Here is an 18,906-nt window from a genome sequence, read left to right on the forward strand (position 1 = left end):
AAACATTAATTCAAAAAGACATATGCACCCCTCCGTTTAGAGCAGCATCATTTACAATAACCAAGAGATGAAAGCAGTCCAAGTGTCCATCGACAGATGAAGGATACAGAAGACGTGTATGTGGATGCATGCGTGTGCATATGATGGAATATTACTCGGCCTTCAAAAAGAATGAAATCTTGTCACTTACGACAACACCGATGGACCTGGAGGTTACTGTGCTAAGTGAAACAAGATAGTCACATAAAGACAAATACTATATGATTTCATTTATATGTGCAATCTAAAAAACAAAAGGAACTAACAAGAAAAAGAAAAGTTTGTTTCAGTTATAAAATGAAGTCATGAAGAGGAAAGGTAGAGCATAGGCAATACAGTCAGGAAGGCTGTAACAACATTGTATAATGCTTTCTTTTTCTTCTTACCCGTTTATTGCCACCTGACCTTTTTTTTTTTTCTTTCAAGATTTTATTTGACAGAGAGAGAGAGAGAGAGAGAACAAGCAGGGGGAGCAGCAGGCAGAAGAAGAGGGAGAAGCAGGCTCCCAGCTGAGCAGAGAGCCCAATGTACAACTCGATTCCAGGACCCTGACATTGGTCCTGAGTCAAAGGCAGACGTTTAACCAACTGAGCCACCCAGGCGCCCGCCACCTGACCTATTTGTTTATTTATGGTTCATCTCCTCCAACTGGATGTAAGCTCCTTGAGAGCGGAGACTTTGCTTTACATACTGTGTGTGCAATGCCTAAGACAGCACCTGACACATATCAGGCCCTAACAATAGAGTTACAGAACAGTAGATTATGCCACTTTAGTTTTCAAAGAGCATATGCACGCACAACTGCATACACATAAGCGCAGAGAAAAGTCTAAAAAATTCAGAACATAGCCCAAGATGTTGAAAGGCTATCTCTGGGTGGTGGAGTTATAAACTGTAACCTTTTGAGTTACTTTTTGGGGGACATTTATTATATTTTCCAATAAAAATATGGATCACTTATGTAGCAAATACATTAAAAACTGAAAAATACGCTGTTCCTTAAGCCCCAGAGGGACACCTGGGTTGCTCAGTGATTAAATGTTTGCCTTTGGTTCAGGGTGTGATCCCGGGGTCCTGGGATCAAGTCCTCCATCGGGCTCCCCACAGGGAGCCTGCTTCTCCCTCTGCCTGTGTCTCTGCCTATGTCTCAAATAAATCAATTAATTAAATTAAAATAAATAAATGGGCCAGAGAGAGGTTTGCCTTGGGCAAATTACTAGTAAGGGGTGGAACTGAGATTTGAACGTGAGCAGTCTGACTCCTCTACGCAATATTGCTTTCCCAATGCCACAGGGCCATTCTTTCAGACGTTTCCCTGAGAAATCTGTACTACGGCCAGGCTCTCCAAAAAGCAACCTTATCAGATAGGAGAAACATGATTAGTTCCAAGCTCTCCCAAGACATGTAAACAGCTGTCAGCAAAACCAACGGGCATAATAAGGTGCCAGAGAGACTGGGGCTGCACCCTGGGAGGTCTGCACCAGGACCTGCACAGATCAGCAGCACCACACTCTGCCATGCTTCCCCTGGAGGGAGGGGGGCAGAGGCATGTGTTCCGCAGCTCTGGGGGTCCACGGCAGCCAGATGCTGGGCTGCAGCAGGCTCTGATGGGGCATGCGGGGACCGAAGATGATCCCGCTTACAATAGGGGACAATGGCCGTTTCGATTTATGAACGTTGTATCGCCTCCCACTGCTCCTCACCAAAGATGCCAGCGCTGCCTCTCTGGAAGGGATGCCCGTGGTGGGGCCCAGGGAGAGGGGCCTTGCAGTGGTCTTGAGCCCTGGTGGGGCTTGGGGCAGCAGGGATGTTCTGGCAGCAGGAGCGGTCATACCGATGCATCCCAGATGAACACTGGTCCCATCCACACACACACTCCTTCTCTTTGCAGCTCAGGCGGGCAGGCCTGCGTGCCTCTGGCTGGGACAGCTCTGTTCTGCCTCCTAAGACCCTTAAGAGTCTCCGGAAAGGCTCTCTCCAGTAAATAGACCCACCCCCTGTTCTCCACCCAGACACGAAAGCCCAACTGCTTTCAGAGGTGGAGGCTGGGCTGTGTGGAGGGAAAGAGCAGCTGCCTTTCTTGCTCTCTGCCAAGGCTAGCTTAGCCAAATCCCCAGGAAAACGCTGTTGCACATGAAACATGAAAATGCAAACCACAGACAGTCTGCTCTCCTTCTCATACACATGTTCAAACAAGACTGCTTTCCAGCCGTTACTGATGACTTCTACATGATGAGGTAATTTCTATGGCTCAGTCTGTGGCTTTTGCTCTCCTTTCATTATGATGAGCCAGTTTCAACTTATTTGACCCAGATGTGTAGGATCAGGGCAGCCGGGGAGAAACAAGAGCAAAGCATGATCTGTGGGTGAAGCCCTCCCCACCTTCCACAAGGGCCAAGCAGAGGCCAGTCAGGTGATGGAGCAGGTGACCCAGACTGGAAGGGCACTCCGTCAAAGGGCCCTGACAGAAGGGCTGGCAAGGGAGGGAGGCTGCAGGGTCTCCTGAGGACTTGTATTATCTTCCCTCCTCCTGGGGATCTCCCCTGATGAGGGGACCCTGTCCTCAGCCCAGCATCATGGTGGCCAGAGAGCAGGCGGTCACGTCCTGCACCGCAGGGATGCTGAAAGTACTCAAGGGGAGGCCTGAAGAGACCTCAAGATCACAAATAAACAGGGATGAAGGGTGTGGTCAGGATCCTATTGGAAGCTTTGGCCACTCCACAGCAAACCTTCACACCACTAATTACCTGTCTCAATGACAGCACAGAGATGCTATTCGAGGCAGAGGAGAGGCAGATGCTGATTTTAGCCAGGCCCTGATCTGACAGGCTCCTTCCCTCCTTCTCCGAGGCCTGGGAGGGAGAGGACGGGGCATATGACCCGATGACCCAGGAGCAAATTCGGTGACTCTGAATGCTGCTCCAGGGCTGTTGGGATGGCCTTTGGTCACATGGTAGCAGAGGGGGTCCTTTAGGAATGGGAAATGGTGCTATACAATGGCTGTGGGGCTTTCAGCACTTCCCAGAGTTCCATTCAAACAGAAGGACTGAGAACTGGTACTAAATGAGACAAGGGAGCCACTGACACACAGTCCTGCCCTTAGAGCTGAGAGACCCCCATGTCCCCACACACAGGAATAAGCTATTCTGAAGTTAAGCAGACCAGTCTACAAAAGCTATTGGACCGAATACTCAGGAATTCTAAAACATGGCCCTGCTCTCAACTTCCTGTCTAAAGGTATTTCCTTATTCACTCAGAGAGGAGCACTGACATAGTGTCAGTGCGACATCCAAGGACACGGCCATACTGTGTGTGCTGGTCAGATAGGAGAGATCAAAGGTACAGGACACATCCCCCACTGAGAGGGGCCCAGGACTACCAGGATTCTAGGCTATCACTCACTAAGAAGTCTGGATCAGAAGGGGACAACAGAACCAGGCTGCCACAGGCTGGCAGGCACAGCCGGAGCCAAGCAGTGAAGTGGAACCAGCTATCCTGTGGGTAATCTGCCTTCGCCCACTGGTCATGAGTAAGCTGACTTTTCTGCTGACTTGAGCCTCAAGACTGCCACAGAGCCTTGGGACCTTGCCCCATCTGGGAAGGAGGGAAGGAGAGAAGGAGGGAGGGAGGGAGGGAAGGGGGGGAGAGAGAGAGAGAGAAGGAACAAGAACACCAGTCTTGGGGTGGTGATTACATCTCAGTAGCTATTCACTTCTCGCTTCTGAATGCAATGGCTTCTCTGAGCTCCGTGGAAGCCATGAGTCTAAATGGAGAACTGAACAGAGGGCCTCTGCTCTCAGCTGAAGGGAGGAGATGGGGACACAGAGAAGGCAGGGTGCAAGGGTTCCCTGAGCTAAGGTGGCAGGGAAGGAGTGCACCAGCCAATTAGACCACCAAGAGAAAGACAGAACCCAGATTCTGGACCGAGAATTTTACCCAGGTATTAGGACCCTTTCCATCTTGAAATGTCTGCTTGTTGTTATTCTACTGTCCCTCCAAACCCCAGAAGGGGCTTGGCTCACTGGCGTCTGAAGCAACCAGAGAGAAAAGTCGACAGAAATCTGCCATTTTAGGTGGCCGCAAGTGATGACGCCAAAGGAGTAGATTCCTGTGGGCTCACTCACCTTTTCCCCTGTCCCATCTCAAAGCCCAGCTAATGCTAGGAGCCCACCCTATAGCTCTGTCCACAGTGTTGCCCTCACCCAGAAACCCCTTCTACTTCCCACCCCGCCATCATCAAGTCCAGCCATCCCAGGAGCCACCTCTGCACACCCTAACCCACCAGCTCCCAGGGTGTGCTCCTCTGCAGCTGTGAGCTCTTTATTAGCATCTTTCAGGTGTGTCTCCATAGAGAGATGTAATTCACCTGAGTTGAGGTACAGTACTTGGGGGTGTGATGCAGTACTTGTTGATGAAGTGGCAGGTCCCACACAATGAGGATCATTTGGGCTGTGAAGGAAGGAGGCAGAGACTCCGATCCAGGCTAATCTTATCATCTGCTCCTTTGCTTTATTTGGGGATGAGGTTAACATCCTAAGAAATATCTATCCAAGCATCACGTGAATAAATTCTCAAATAATTCGTAAGTCATTGAAATAAACACTAATTAACAAAGTTGGTTATTTACTATCCTGGTCTTTAAAGAGTTTACATATATATGAACATATCTACACAAAGGTCTTTTTTTAAAGACTTTATTTGAGGGAGAGAAGGGCAGGAGAGAGAGGGAGAGAGAACACGAGTGAGTGCACACTCGCACACAAAGGTGAGAGGAAGGGCAGAGGGAGAGGGAGAAGTAGGCTCCCTACTGAGCAGGGAGCCCAACACCGCAGGCTTGATCCCAGACCCCGGCGAGCTCGATCCCAGAACCCGAGATGAAGCTTGGAGACTTAATCAAATGAATCACCCAGACAGCCCAGGGTCTTTTTCCTCTTCTTTTTTTTAAACACAAATGAGATGATCCTTTATGTGACCTCTAGCCTGACAGTACATACCTCGATGGCTCTGAGCAACTAGCTACAGAGGACCAGAAGGGAAATGAAACTGGAAGTTGGGACCAATCAAAGGGCTATCTAGAGAACTGTTGTACCAACTGGTTCCACCCAATGCCACACCCTCATCCCAGGGGCAGGCTCATAATGATGGAGGAAAACAAGATGGCTATCCATCCTCCCAAGACAGAAAACCATGGGCTAGAGCAGTGGCAGGCAAGCTTTTCTGGAAAATGTGACAGTAAATATGTTAGGTGTTGTAGGCCATGCTGTCTCTTTTTCACATTCATCTTAATTTTTTCTATTTTTTAAAACAACTCATTAAAAATGTAAAAACCAGGGGCGCCTGGGTGGTTCCACTGGTTAAGTGTCTGCCTTTGGCTCAGATCATGATCCAGGGTCCTGGGATTAAGTCCCAAATCAAGCTCCCCGCACAGTGGAGAGCCTGCTTCTCCCTCTCCCTCTCCCTCTTCCCCTGGCTCACGCTCTCTCTCACTCACTCTCTCTCAAATAAATAAAATCTTTAAAAAAAATGTAAAAACCATTTTTAGCTCACCAATCATAAAAAAGCAGCAGCCCACAAACTATAGTGGATGAGAGAGCGTGAGTGCTCCAGAGTGGGTGCTGGTGTCTCCAGTGTGCCAGTCAAGCTGCACCCTTAGGCAGGGCCAGCCAGCCAGCCAACAAGGCCCGCTCCCAATCCACACAGGATTGAGCCAGCTACTCATCCAGGAAACCCGTTGTGGAAACAGACCTACAAATAGATAGTGGACAAAGTCTACCAAAGTATAGTAGATTATCAGCCTGCTTCTTCATTTTTAAACACAAATGAGCTAACATTCACCAGATGTTAAAAGAAAACCAGCAGCCTGAAAAAGAATGACCAAAATAAACAACCAGAACCAGATCTCAGAGGAAATGAGATCATGGAAGGGTCAGGAGATAATTTTTAAAATAATTCTAATTAGTGTGTCAGAGAAAATGAAATAGTCAGAAAATCAGAGGGAAGAAAATTAAAAATATGATTGCCAAGTTAAAACCTTCACTGGAAAGGTCTGGAAGATAAAGTTAAGACAATCTACTAGACTATAAAAAGAAAAGACATAAATGGGTAAAGCAGGAGAACAGAAGCAATACACAGGAGCACTTTAGGAGACAAACACCTAATAGCATTTCCAGTAAGAGGAAATAAAGAAAAAAAGAGGAAAGGAAATTATCAAAGAAGTGACAGAAAAAAATGTATAGAGTGAATAAATGACATAAGACTATAAATCAAAAGGATCTAAAAGTACCAGGTACAATGAATGAAAAAAAAAAAAAATCCAACCTCAACACAGCCTTACAGTATTTCAGTTCACCTGAGATAAAGAGCATACCAAGATAAGCTTCCAGAGAAGGAAACTAACAAAGGGGGGGGGGGGGGGGGGAGAGAATGAAGATGAAAAACCAAGTTAACTGTAAGAAAATGAAAATCAAACTGGCATCAGAAGTCTTGTTAACAACAATGGATGCTTGAAGTCAAGAGATCAGTGCCTTAAATGTTTTGAGGGGAAAGAAATTTAAATTCTGTATTCAGTCAAACCATCAATCAAAAGCAAGGGCACAATAAAGGATTCAAGGTTTACCTTTCATGTGTTCTTTCTGAGGAAGTACTTAAGACTATATTTCAGCTAAATAAGAGACTAAGACAAGAGAAAAAAAAAGACATCAAATCCAGAAAAGAGTGCATCTAACCTAGAAACACTGTGACAGGAAGTCTTAAGAGCCATGCAGCATGCCTAAAGAATCAGCTGTCTAGATTGGAGCAGCAGGAAAGAGTGTTCTGGAAACAATATTTCCAGGAAGGAAGGACTTATCATGTAATGAATTATCAAACTAAGTGGCTGGATAATTTCAAAAACAGAGTAAAGGCTCACCGGATTCTTTTAACTACAGTTAATAAAAAAAAAAAAAAAAAAAAAAGAGGCAACTAGAAACTTTACGAAAAAGGAAAAACATAAAATAATGATTCAAATAGGAAATAAATTAAAAAAGCAGCATGACTTGGAGGAACTGCTGGGCTGTGAGAACAGAGAATCCATTTGACTTAGACATCAGATGCATCCTTCTTACAGGGACACAGGGGTGTCATGCACTGGGCAGGTGGGGGAGGAACTAGAATTCCAGCAGTGTGCTTGAGTGTGTAGTGCACATTACTGTGGCCACCATAATGTAAACACTGTTTACTGGCAAGCAGCTCAGACAAAGCACACAAGGCTTGATTACAATCATGCAGCAGAACATACCGTGACAATGTAAAATATAAGCATGGCTGACAGAGAAGTCAGGAGACAGTAAAGCAAGAGAAGGCTAGAGGCACGGATGGATGTTCTTAACCGAGAGAGTGACAACACTTCAAGGAGAGGGATCAAGGCCTAAAGGTAAGTATATTTAGGATTCCAAAAGCAATGGTTAAAAACCCTAAAAATAATAATATAAACATAAAAAATTGGAAGGAAGGGGAGGGAGGATGAGAAATATATAAAGGAGCTAAATCTTTCCATTTCCACTGTGGGGGACTGAGAAGGTCAAAATGTGACAAATCAAGAACAAGCTGCATTATCTTCTTTATCAGTTAAGGGTCTGGAGGCAACTACCAGAAGCACTAACCCCAGAAATTTTCTTCATGGTAGTTGTTTCTGGAAAGCAGGACCAGGGTGGGGCAGAGTGATACAAAAGCCTATTCCTGGCTATGTATGTAAGCCCTTCAGTGCTATTTGATGACTTGACCATGTGACTGTATGACTTTGATAAATGGCCTACCCCTATCACAGAGACCTATTCAGGAGGTCCAGATTCTGTATTCGAGAGAGCTTTGTATGCATTCATGATGAATAGTTCTAGTTAAGAATCACATTACTAAATAAACCTCTAGAGTTCCATTCAAACCTGAGATACTGTGGTTCTATCCTCTAATATGACACCGAAGCCCAGTGAGGTGGGCTAGCCAGATATCTGATTCCTTGTTTTTCATCCAGAGAAACTGAGTCTCAGAGCAATTCCACGACTTGCCCAGGTGTCACCCACTGGCAAGCAAGCCTAGGGTATTTCTCATGTGAGATGATGGAGCTCTTCAACATCCTGCTCAGGAGATAATCTGTCTGGCAAGACTTTTCCTATGGGTCAATGTTCAGAGAACTCTTGCCCTTCAGCTCAGCTGCCATGGGAGGCCTGCCGAGGACACCCGCAGGGAATAGGGTGATGGGCTCGTGCCAGTATGTGCTGGAGTGGAGCCCACAGAGCCTGGTACCGAGCCCTTGTCTCCAGTTGCTGGAGGGCCTCCCCACACTGCTCTATTCGGCCAGGGCTGGCACCATGCTGGAGAGTGCTCCAGGACAGCACAGGCTCCCTTGTCCACTGGACAGAAAAGAGTCAGGCCCCGCCACTTCTCTGCACCAGAGAAAAGGTGGTATGCAGAAACAGAAGTCGGCTAATGCCTAAAACCCAAAGGAAGGAGGCCTTAATCAAACACTTTCAGTCAGAGTGACTGGAAACCAAATTTGAGAATGAAGGCAGGACCCTAGAATTTAGTGGGAGAATATTCTTAGCTCTTCTAAGGACCTGCTGGTTTTTCTTAACTTTTAATTGGGAAATACATTGTACAACGTAAAACTTGTGTGTATATACACATGTATACATACTTTTATACACATACACACACGTATATGAAATAGGCACCATTTAAGGACCAAAAATAAAACAAAAGAACACCCATGCAAAGAGCATGCAGCCCACGGAACAGAGCATTACCAGAATTTTGACATCCTCTCTGCCCCTGCCAGGGATAATCACTGTGCTGAATCAGGCATTAATCATTTCTTTTTTCGTCTTATTTTATTATTTATGCATGCATCACTAAGCAGTGTATTGTTTAGTTCTGCTTGTTTTTCAACTTTATCTAATTGGAACCACACTCTGTATTTTGTGTCTTGCTTTTCCTGCTCAATATGGTGAGATTCTTGACATGTGTAGCTGTGGCTCATTCATTTTCACTGCCTGAAAGAAGTAGTCTGGTGCAGAAAAACACTTTGATTTACTTATCTATTCTATTGTTAGTTGATATCTAGTTTCTAGATTGTTTCTAGTTCTTTCTATCGTGAACAATGCTACCAGAGGAAACTCCTATGGGAATGGCTAGCTTTTAAAATGCTCCTTCCAAGCAAGCCCTCACTCAAGATTGCAGAGGTCCCAGATTTGCTTCTGCAAGGAACACGGAGGAAAACCACACCTGTAGCTAAAGCACCTGGAGTTCTCTGCGACCAAAAGAAGATGTGATTCCCAGCTTCCCTCTACTCCCTGCCCTGGCCTCACTCACACACAGACGCCTTCTCCTCCTCTGAACCTGAGATTCCACACCCCTGCTCTACATTGGGGAAAACAATTGGCCTTTTTAGGCATGGTCTGGATTTCTGAGTCACACCCCTCTCTCTACTATCCCTCCCGGCTCCTCCCCCAGGTAAGAGAGAACAGAGATCTTAATGAAAGGGCTCCATTGATGGGCCACGGGCGTGAGAGCGTGAGAGCTGAAGAAGCAGATGATCCAGGCTCTGCCCTGCATGGATGGCCGGGGCAGCAGTGAGATGCCAGCCATCTGGCCCACTCAGCCCTCACTTTTGCCACATGCCACAGGGGGAAGAAAGGAAACCTGCCCATGGTCAGTGCTAGGCATTTTCCCATGTTATCTATACTGTTCCACTTAAGGTTCATGCAATCTTAATGGGAAAAACACAATAATAAAAAATAACTAACACTTACCAGATACACATCATATGCCAGTCACCGTGCTAAGTGTTTTATATACCTTATTTCCATGGGTCATAACCCATGACAGTCATGATGAAATTAATTTAGGAAGTTAAGACCAGCATTTAAAAGGAAACAGACAAGGAATGCCTGGGTGGCTCAGTGGTTGAGCATACACACTCTTCAGCTCAGGGTGTCAGCCCAGGGTCCCACATCGGACTCCCTGCAGGGAGCCTGCTTCTCCCTCTGCCTGTGTCTCTGCCTCTCTCTCTGTGTCTCTCATGAATAAATAAATAAAATCTTTAAATAATAAATAAATAAAAGGAAACAGACAAGACTGGAATTAAGTTGAAAATATTAACCAGTGTCTGATAAAGTAAAGGTGTTATTTTGTAAACCTTTTGTTTCCTTTTTTCCCATGTATGTTTATTCACATGTACTGGGTCACAATGTAAGATGTATTTCTCACTGTGCGCAGAGGCTAAAACTTCTTTTTTTTTGCGGGGTAGCGGGGAGGGAATGGAAAGAGAGAATCTTAAGCAGGCTCCATGCCCAGCATGGAGCCGGACATGGGGTTCCATCCCATGACCCTGAGATCATTACCCGAGCTCAAATCAAGAGACGGATGCTTAACCGACTGAGCCACTCAGGCACCCTTTAAACATTTCCTTATGCCATTTGTTTCGCAACTGTCCCAGAATATGTTCACTTACTAACCTAATTTAACTACATAACCGAAGCAACTTCCCCAACATGTGTGTCACACACCACAGCCATCAACTGCCCCCTCAAGCTCCCAACAAAAGGGCCTCTTTTCTGTTCCTCTTTCCTCCTCCAAGACACGTGCTATTCCCTCAGCCACAAACATTCTTTTACCGCCCCTCACCAGCTCTTTGCACAGCTGGTTCCTTTTCATCGTGCTGGTCTCGGCTGGAGTGTCACCTCCACAGAGCGCCCTACTGGACCCCCGGCCCAAGCACCCCTCTCCTGCTCATCTGTTTCCTTGTCTGGTGTCTGCCATTGTCCCGCAACTACAACTCCAAGACACGGCGAATACCTAATACACTCACCGATACCTACCTCGCACAGCACCGAATATGTAGGAGGCACTTTGTCTCTGTTAAAAGAATACAAAAACTTACCAAGTCTTTACAGCTGGTGCAATGGCAAAGCCAGGAGTCCAGCACAGATGACGGCTTGCTTTTCACCTCTACACTAAACTGAAACTCAGAAACAGCTTGACACTGCCAATAAGTATTAGCACCAGGACAAGACCTAAGCCTGTATGACTCCAACTCCCTGCTGTCTCTATTGTGTCAACAGGGTGGGGGGCCATGAGTGGCTTCAAAGGGCAGCCTCTTGTGGTCAGCTGAGAATTTAGGAGGGATAAAGGAGGAGAATGCAAAACCTTCAGGCTGGAAGAGAAGAAATCTGCCAGTGAGTAGAGATAACCGGAAGAAATCGGGAGAGCAGTTGGCTCAGAAACAGGGGGCAGGGGGCCTTCTGTCAGCAAGCAGTATTACGGGAAGGACGTCTGGAGGAACAGTCAGAGACAGCAGGAAAACTCAAAAACTGTACAGGGTGCTGGGGGTGGGGGGCTGAGGCTGCAGGAACCATGCCTTAAGGCCTCTCCAGGCAGCGTTAAGAGCCCGTGATGTACTCTTAAGACTGGAGAGGTGGGGCCCAGGCGGCTCTGGCACAGAGGCCAAAGGAGCTGGCCACAGGAATACTTGGGCAACGCCGCCACCTTGTGGCTGAGGAACACTTGGCCCACAGGAAAAACCCGAGTCAGTTTGTGGATTCATTTTCCAGCAGCATTTAGTGAGCACCTACCATAGGTCGGGTTGCTGGGGAACGGAAACAGGTCAGACATGGCTCCCAATTTCCAGGATCCCTGTTCCACACATCCAGGCAGCGACCAAACCTACTGAGTTTACTTCTCTCTTTCATAGTAACTTGTGGGGTATCCCTCCCCAAACAAGACTGCAGGCAGAGTGGGTGTCTTATTCATCTCAAGCTGCAGGACCCAGCATAGGGCTCAGCACATGAGAATAATTATAGCTGCTACTATTCAAGATGTGCTAAGTATTTTTTTTTAAAGATTTTATTTATTCATGAGAGTCACAGAGAGAAGCAGAGACACAGGCAGAGGGAGAAGCAGGCTCCATGCAGGGAGCCCGATGCGGGACCTGACCCTGGGACTCCAGGATCACACCCTGGGCCAAAGGCAGGCGCCAAACCGCTGAGCCACCCAGGCATCCCAAGATGTGCTAAGTATTTTTAAAGACACTACGGTGTCTGAGCCTCACATTTTACCTAGGAGGTACCTAGGACCTCCAAAGAGACAGGTCAGGTAGGTGCTTATTCCAATGAGCCTGGAGTTCTTGGAGACGTCAGGGGATGCAGAAATAAACATGGGCATCCCTGCATACAGGTGGTATTTAAAGACCAGCACCTCTCAAAGTCTGATGTGTATGTGACTCGCCTAGGGGTTGTGCTAAAATGTAGACACTAATTCTGACTTCTGGAGTGGGGTCTGAAGATCCATGTGTCTAACAAGCTCCTGGGTGACAGCAATTCAGCTGGTCCACAGGCCACACTTTGGGAGAGAATCTGAAACAGGGGTTAATGAACAATGGCCATAAGATGAGCTCCATGGCCTGTTTTTCTGCATCCAGCAAACTAAGAGTGGCATTTTCTTTCTTTCTTTTTTTTTTTTTTTAGACTGGCATTTTCATTTCTAAAGCAGTTAAAAAAAAAAAAAAGGGAAAAAAGATCATGTGAAACAGACCATTGATGTGGTTCATAAAGCTTCAAATATTTCCTTTCTGGCCCTTTACAATAAAATTTTGCCAACCCCTGATCTAGACTATCATCCAGGGACAGGGTGTATAGCCCATACGAGAGAGAAAGAGAGAGAGAGAAAGAGACAGAGAGGAGGGCTAAGCCCTGAAACAAATTTTTAGGACTTCCAATCACTGTGCCTAGTTTGGCGAGGGAAAATAAAAGTATAATGTGCTGCAGGTATACTAATGCTTCTGCAAAGACAGGGAACCCCAGAAAGGATAAGTTCACATCTGAGGCTCCCTGGGGGTGGGGTGGGGGGCAGTACTGGGGAAAAGGTAGAAAACAGGGACACCTGGGTGGCTCAGTGGTTGAGTGTCTGCCGTCAGCTTACTTGGGTCCGTCGGATCCCTGGGTCTGGGGATCAAGACCCACATCGAGCTCCCCACAAGGAGCCTGCTTCTCCCTCTGTGTCTCTGCCTCTGTGTCTCTCATGAATAAATAAATAAAATCTTAAAAAAAAAAAAAAAAGCAGAAAACATTTTGGGTTCTGAGTGGGAAGGAAGAACTGGAATGAATGGATAACCTGACCGCTTCTTTCAGCGCTTAGCTTAGAAAAAAAAAAAAGACAAAAATAGAAAGCCAGGGCAAGTGGCCACCACCACTTGTGTGCAATATCACAGAAGTAGTGGGAAAATAAAATGAAAAGGAAAGGCTGTGAATTCCACAGGGTTTGTGTAGCAGAACCCTCTGTATTTTGGCTGAGGGTGAGGAGCGTGGATAGAGGCGTTGGGAAAGGCGAGAGGAAGAGGTGGCAGCAGAATAATGACCCCGGAGCCTATGGTTGGGGGGCTGCCCCGAATGGTGTTTGGCTACAGAGCCTTCTGTCATGCCTTCTGCTGCCCCGGGTTGAGGGCTACGTTTGCTTAAATGTCAGCGCCTGAGAAAGTAAATACAGCTGTCCATTTCCATCAACTCGAACCAATCAATCTGGCTCGCTTTCAGCGGAGGACCCGGCTATTTTGCCTTCAGTTGTGAAAGGTTGGTTTGTTCCACATCAAGTGTTCACACATACTTCCAAAGGACAACAAATACCGGCACCCTTTCTTGAGGGTGCAGAAAAGATTAAACCTATCAAAAAGACTGTGGCGGGGTATCCGTAAAGCCAAATTATTCTTAAATGCCGGAGGACAAAAAGATAGAAGGGTATTACAAAACTGCCACGTGCTACAAAGTCGATCCCCAAATTTCCTACTTGGATGGAACCTTCAAGGTCAATCGGTCTCCTTCATGCTTCCAACAAAGCTGCCTTTTAAACCTAACCGCCTAAAGGGAAAAAGCCCATATCACGCCTAGCTTTTGACATGGAAGCTAAAACAAAATAAAGGAAATAATAAATTCTTCCCCTTCTTTTTAAAATTTTATTTACCTCCTTGAGAGAGAGCTAGAGTGAGAGTGAGAGAGAACATGGAGGAAGGGGGGAGAAGCCGACTCCCTCCTGAGCAGAGAGCCTGAACTGAGGCTGGATCCCAGAACCCCAAGACCATGACCTGAGCCAAAAGCAGACATTTAACCGAGCCACTCAGGTGCCCCAAATTCGTTCTCTTCTTAATAAATAAAAAAAATCCTGGCAATCCAAAACAAATCTCTGCCTTATAGCCCATGAATTCCTGCCTTTCCCAAGTCTATTCCCTGGATCCCACTCACTGTCTCCCAGACTAAAAGTGAGTTCCTTCAAGGGGAGTAATTGATCTTTGCAGCACCCCACACACCGCTCATCCCACAGCAGCATAGTGAGTCCTCTGTCTACTGAAAGATCTTAGTTTTTCTGCCACCTACTGGCTGTGTGATCTTGGAGAAGTTACTTAACCTTTGAAAATCTCAGTTCCCTGACCTATAAAGTGCTGTCACTATCAGGCTACTCTGAGTATTATATACGATAATACATGTAAGATATTTAGAATGGTAACTAGCACAATATTAAGAGTTTAGTAAGTGTTGACAACGATTATTATTATTATTCGGTTAGTAGATGAAACTGTTCTTTTTTTTTTTTAAGATTTTATTTACTTATTCATGAGAGACACGGAGAGAGAGAGAGGAGAGAGAAGCAGGCTCCACGCAGGGAGCCCGATGTGGGACTCGATCCCAGGACTGCTGGATCACGCCCTGAGCCAAAGGCAGACGCCCAACCGCTGAGCCACCCAGACGTCCCGATGAAACTGTTCTATACCATAAATCACACTCCCTTCCCAATATTCAGGAGCATCCCTGGCCTCTACCTTCTAGGTACCAGCAGCACCCCCATCTCCTCAGTTCTGACAACCAAAACTGTCTTCAGAGATTGCCAAATGTCTCCTGGGGAGGCAAGGTGCAAAATCCCCTCCTGCTTCCACTGAGAAGTACTGCACTAGAATGTACAAATCAGCTTTGCAGAGGAACCATCACACCTCCTCATTTCCCCCCCCCTCCCCACAGGAAGCCACCCCAGCCACCACTCGCTCACCACTCAGCTGCCGTGGAGGAAACAGGTGATAGGTGCTGTAGATATCATTGGAGAACTGCAACTGGAGCTCAGGGCGACCCATCAGGAGCTGGGCTACCTGCTCCACCTGAAACGGTGTCTTCTCCAGGATCACAATGGCATCCTCTCCACCGCCATCTCCAGAGGCTTCATTCACCTGCATGCAGAGGCACCACCGGTGAGCCCAGGAGCAGAGGCAGAAGCTATGGGGCCTGTTGTTTCTTCTCCCAGAGCAGCCGTTTCATTAACCCAAATCCTCAGGGCAGCATTCAGATGTAAGCTTCTCCACTTACTTCTATGTTGGGCCTGCAGGGCCTCTGCCAAATTCTCCCCACTGTACAGATGAAGAAACATGTCTAGAAAAATTAAGTCACTTGCCCGAGGTCACATGAACAGTCAGTGTTGAAAAAGAAAAAAAAAAGAGAGAGAGAGAGAGAGAGAGAAAGAAAACTAGTATCTGTGGGCAGCCCAGGTGGCTCAGCGGTTTAGCGCCACCTTCAGCCCAGGATGTGATCCTGGAGATCCGGGATCCAGTCCCACATCGGGCTCCCTGCCCCTCTGCCTGTGTCTCTGCCTCTCTCTGTCTCTCATGAATAAATAAATAAAATCTTTAAAATAAAATAAAACTAGAATCTGGGTATCCCCAGTAACTCCTAACTCACAAGTTCTCATAGCTAAAATCTTCAACAGGTGTTATAGATAGAAGACAGGTGGGGGGTCTAAGAACTAGAGGGAACCTTCCAAACAGAACAAGGGACACTGAGGCTCGGCTCGCCTAGGCCCAGGTTCCCGGGATCCTCCCAAAATGAGAGCTCCTGCTAGTTCTCAGGAACCCTAATACCTCCCTGTGGCTGGGCCTCCTCACTAGTTCCCAGGACGGGCTCCAGTCTCTCCCCGGCCCCTTCTATAGAGCCGAGCACAGGGTATTAGAGCCAGCTGTACACATCTGTCTGCCAGAAGGTACTCTGGCGTTCCTGAAAATCAAGGACGGTAGCTTTCATGTCTACATCCCGAGCACCTAGCTCAGTGCATGATGCGCGCCACTGAATTTGCGATTTAAATAAACCATCTCGGGGTAGCCCGGGGGCTCGGCGGTTTGCACCTGCCTTCAGCCCAGGGCGTGACCCCGAGGTCCCGGGATCGAGTCCCACGTCGGGCTCCCTGCCTGGAGCCTGCTTCTCCCTCTGCCTGTGTCTGCCTCTCTCTCCTTCTGTGTGTCTCTCATGAATAAATAAATAAAATCTTAAAAAAAAAAAAAAAGATAAAAATAAACGGTCTCCCCTGTTAGGGCTGGAACCCTGCACAACCGGCACCGGGGCCTCCAGTCCCTACGTCGTTCCGTAGAGGATCCAGCAATATTTACTGGGTGCCTAGCACCTTCGTGCTAAACGAAGCCATCACGAGTGGCTGGGAGAATTCGACACGTGATCTTCAATCTGCAACACTCGGTGCAAATGCGAGTTACCTGTAGCCAAGGAGGGCTTGGGGAGGTTGACCTGCCCCCCGGCTGCTCCCGCCCTGAGGCTGCGGGTAAACTTGTCTCCCGTGGGCCCCGTCCTCGGCCCAGCGGTACTACCCCCCCCCCCCCCCCGTGGTGTGATTGGTAGATCCCTGTGGAGCTCCTGTTAAAAAAAAAAAAAAATCAAAACAAAAAACCCCGCCGCCCGCGCGGCGATTGGCTCACCGCGGCCTCCATACCCGCCCCGGGCTGCCCGAGGCTACCTTCCCGTGGAGGAAAAGGATTTTGTCCCTCGCGGACTCCCTCAGCACTTTTTCCACTCTGAAGCCGGAGAACGGTAACTGCACCGGGGCGGAGGTACCATTCCCGACGCCCGCTTGCTCTTGGTCCGTGGCCGCCTCCTCGGCGTCCTGTTCGCGCTTTCGCTTGCCGGGTTGAGGGGCTAGGTCCGCCATGCTGCCCGGCCGGAGCAGTGCGCCTGCGCCAACCCCAGCCGCGGCCCCGCCCGGCCAGGGCGCGGGGACTACAACTCCCGACATGCGCCAACACCAGCCGCGGCCCCGCCCCGCTCGGTCCGGGCGCGGGGACTACAACTCCCGACATGCTCCGGGGGAGATGCTCCGAGCGCTGGGTCCCCGTGGCCTGTCTGCACGGAGCGTTCTTTTTTCCTTTTTTTCTTTAAAGATTTTATTTATTAGAGACACATACAGAGAGAGAGAAGCAGAGGGAGAAGCAGGCTCCATGCAAGCAGTCCGACGTGGGACTCGATCCCAGGTCTCCAGGATCACGCCCTGAGCTGAAGGCAGCACTAAGCCACCCGGGCTGCCCTGCGAGGAGCGTTTCTTAATTCAAGCTGCTGCCCCTTATCCCCTTGCGCTGCCGGGTCTGAGTTGAGGCTGGTGCTGAGGGAAGAGAAAAGAAGACAGCGAGACCCTAACCAGGCCGGATAACGATGCTGCAGTGCAGGGGGGGGGGGCACCACCCTCCCCCCACCCGCCTCCCCGGGGAGCCGGGGCTGGGAAACACCCTTGGACTACGCGGATGCCTTGACCCCTGACACCCTGGGTTGAATACTGACATTTTATTTATTTATTTATATTTATTTATTTATTTATTTATTTATTTATTTATTTATTTATTTAAAAGATTTTACCCATTTATTCATGAGAGACAGAGACACAGAGGAGAAGCAGGCCCCATGCAGGGAGCCCGACACGGGACTCGATCCCGGGACCCCAAGATCACGCCCTGGGCTGAAGGTTGCACCAAACCACCGGGCTACCCAGGGATCCCCAAATATTGACATTTTAATGAGAAATATACCCACATTGCTTAGGTAGCATGGAAGGAGTGTTTCTGAAACAATCTATTGAGCCAGTCTTATTTCTTGGTCGATTTTTTATGAGGGTCATTAAACCATTTCCATTTTTCACCCATTTTCACAGAAATCTTCATAGTGTTCAGTGCTGAAAAGAAAGGTAAGCGTACAGGCCCGGAATACATTTCCATCACCTCCTCTTCTTCCAGGCTGAAGGCTTCTGTCTCCTCTGCTAACCTAGTTTGCTCTTGTGTCTGCTGTGCTGCACAGAAATGTGATTTGCAGCTTGAATAGGAATCATCTGTCAGAGTTTCTGTGCTTTATTTATTTATTTATTTATTTTTTGCCACATAAGATTTTTACTTATAATTTCTTTTGTGGCTATTTCTAACTAGTCCCGGGTGTTTTTGGACAGATACCAATTTTTCCAAATTTAGTCAAAAATTGTGCTGTTTTTTTGCCCATGTTAGCTTTGAGTTTGGGTAGACAAAACTATCGAAGGAGGCAATTTTTGCGATTTTCAGTCCATCAATAACAAAGTGTGCTGTATGTCAGTGACCATTTGTTTTTGGGTTCTTTCTACCGGAAATATTATGAATTGGATAAAAGGGCAGTGGTTTTGTGAAGTAGAGAGGATTAGTAGGGAGACTTAGGATCTGGAATGATTATCTTCAGCCAAAAACATATGCTGCTTGTCCACAAGTGTCCTGGATAACATCCCCCACCTTCTGAGAGTATACTGTAGGAGGTCATAAACTATGTGCAATACTAGAACAAATGTCTTTTGTGGTTGAATGGCTATAGCAAAATTCAAGGCATAGATCTTATGGAAATTTCTAAGTATGCATTCTCTTTCCCTTTTTTCCTCTCCCCTTCCCCACGCCTTGAGCAGCTTCCTGCTCCCCTCCCCACGCCCCCACACCCTTCTTGGCCTTTCTCTTTCTCCTCTTCTCTCTCTGAAAGAGAATTTGAGAAGAGTATCATTTTTTTTAAAGATTTTTATTTATTC

At 47.4% G+C, this 18,906-nt stretch overlaps 1 protein-coding gene across 2 annotated transcripts in view; it reads right to left on the reverse strand.

Moving 5' to 3' along the window:
* The window catches only part of DCPS (decapping enzyme, scavenger), a 43,908-nt gene extending 26,825 nt beyond the window's left edge, over positions 1-17,083 (reverse strand). The window contains exons 1-2 of one of the 2 annotated variants that reach the window (XM_038535688.1): positions 16,843-17,083; positions 15,103-15,277 (exon numbers count right to left, since the gene is read on the reverse strand). In XM_038535688.1, coding sequence (XP_038391616.1) covers positions 15,103-15,277; positions 16,843-17,034 — 367 coding nt within the window. In that variant the 5' untranslated portion in view covers positions 17,035-17,083. The remainder of the gene's footprint in view (positions 1-15,102; positions 15,278-16,842) is intronic. The other variant, XM_038535687.1, reaches the window with a different exon arrangement.
* Positions 17,084-18,906: the final 1,823 nt, after the last annotated feature.

The sequence above is a fragment of the Canis lupus genome, chromosome 5 (assembly GCF_011100685.1).
Source record: "Canis lupus familiaris isolate Mischka breed German Shepherd chromosome 5, alternate assembly UU_Cfam_GSD_1.0, whole genome shotgun sequence".
NCBI classification, from domain to species: Eukaryota; Metazoa; Chordata; class Mammalia; order Carnivora; family Canidae; genus Canis; species Canis lupus.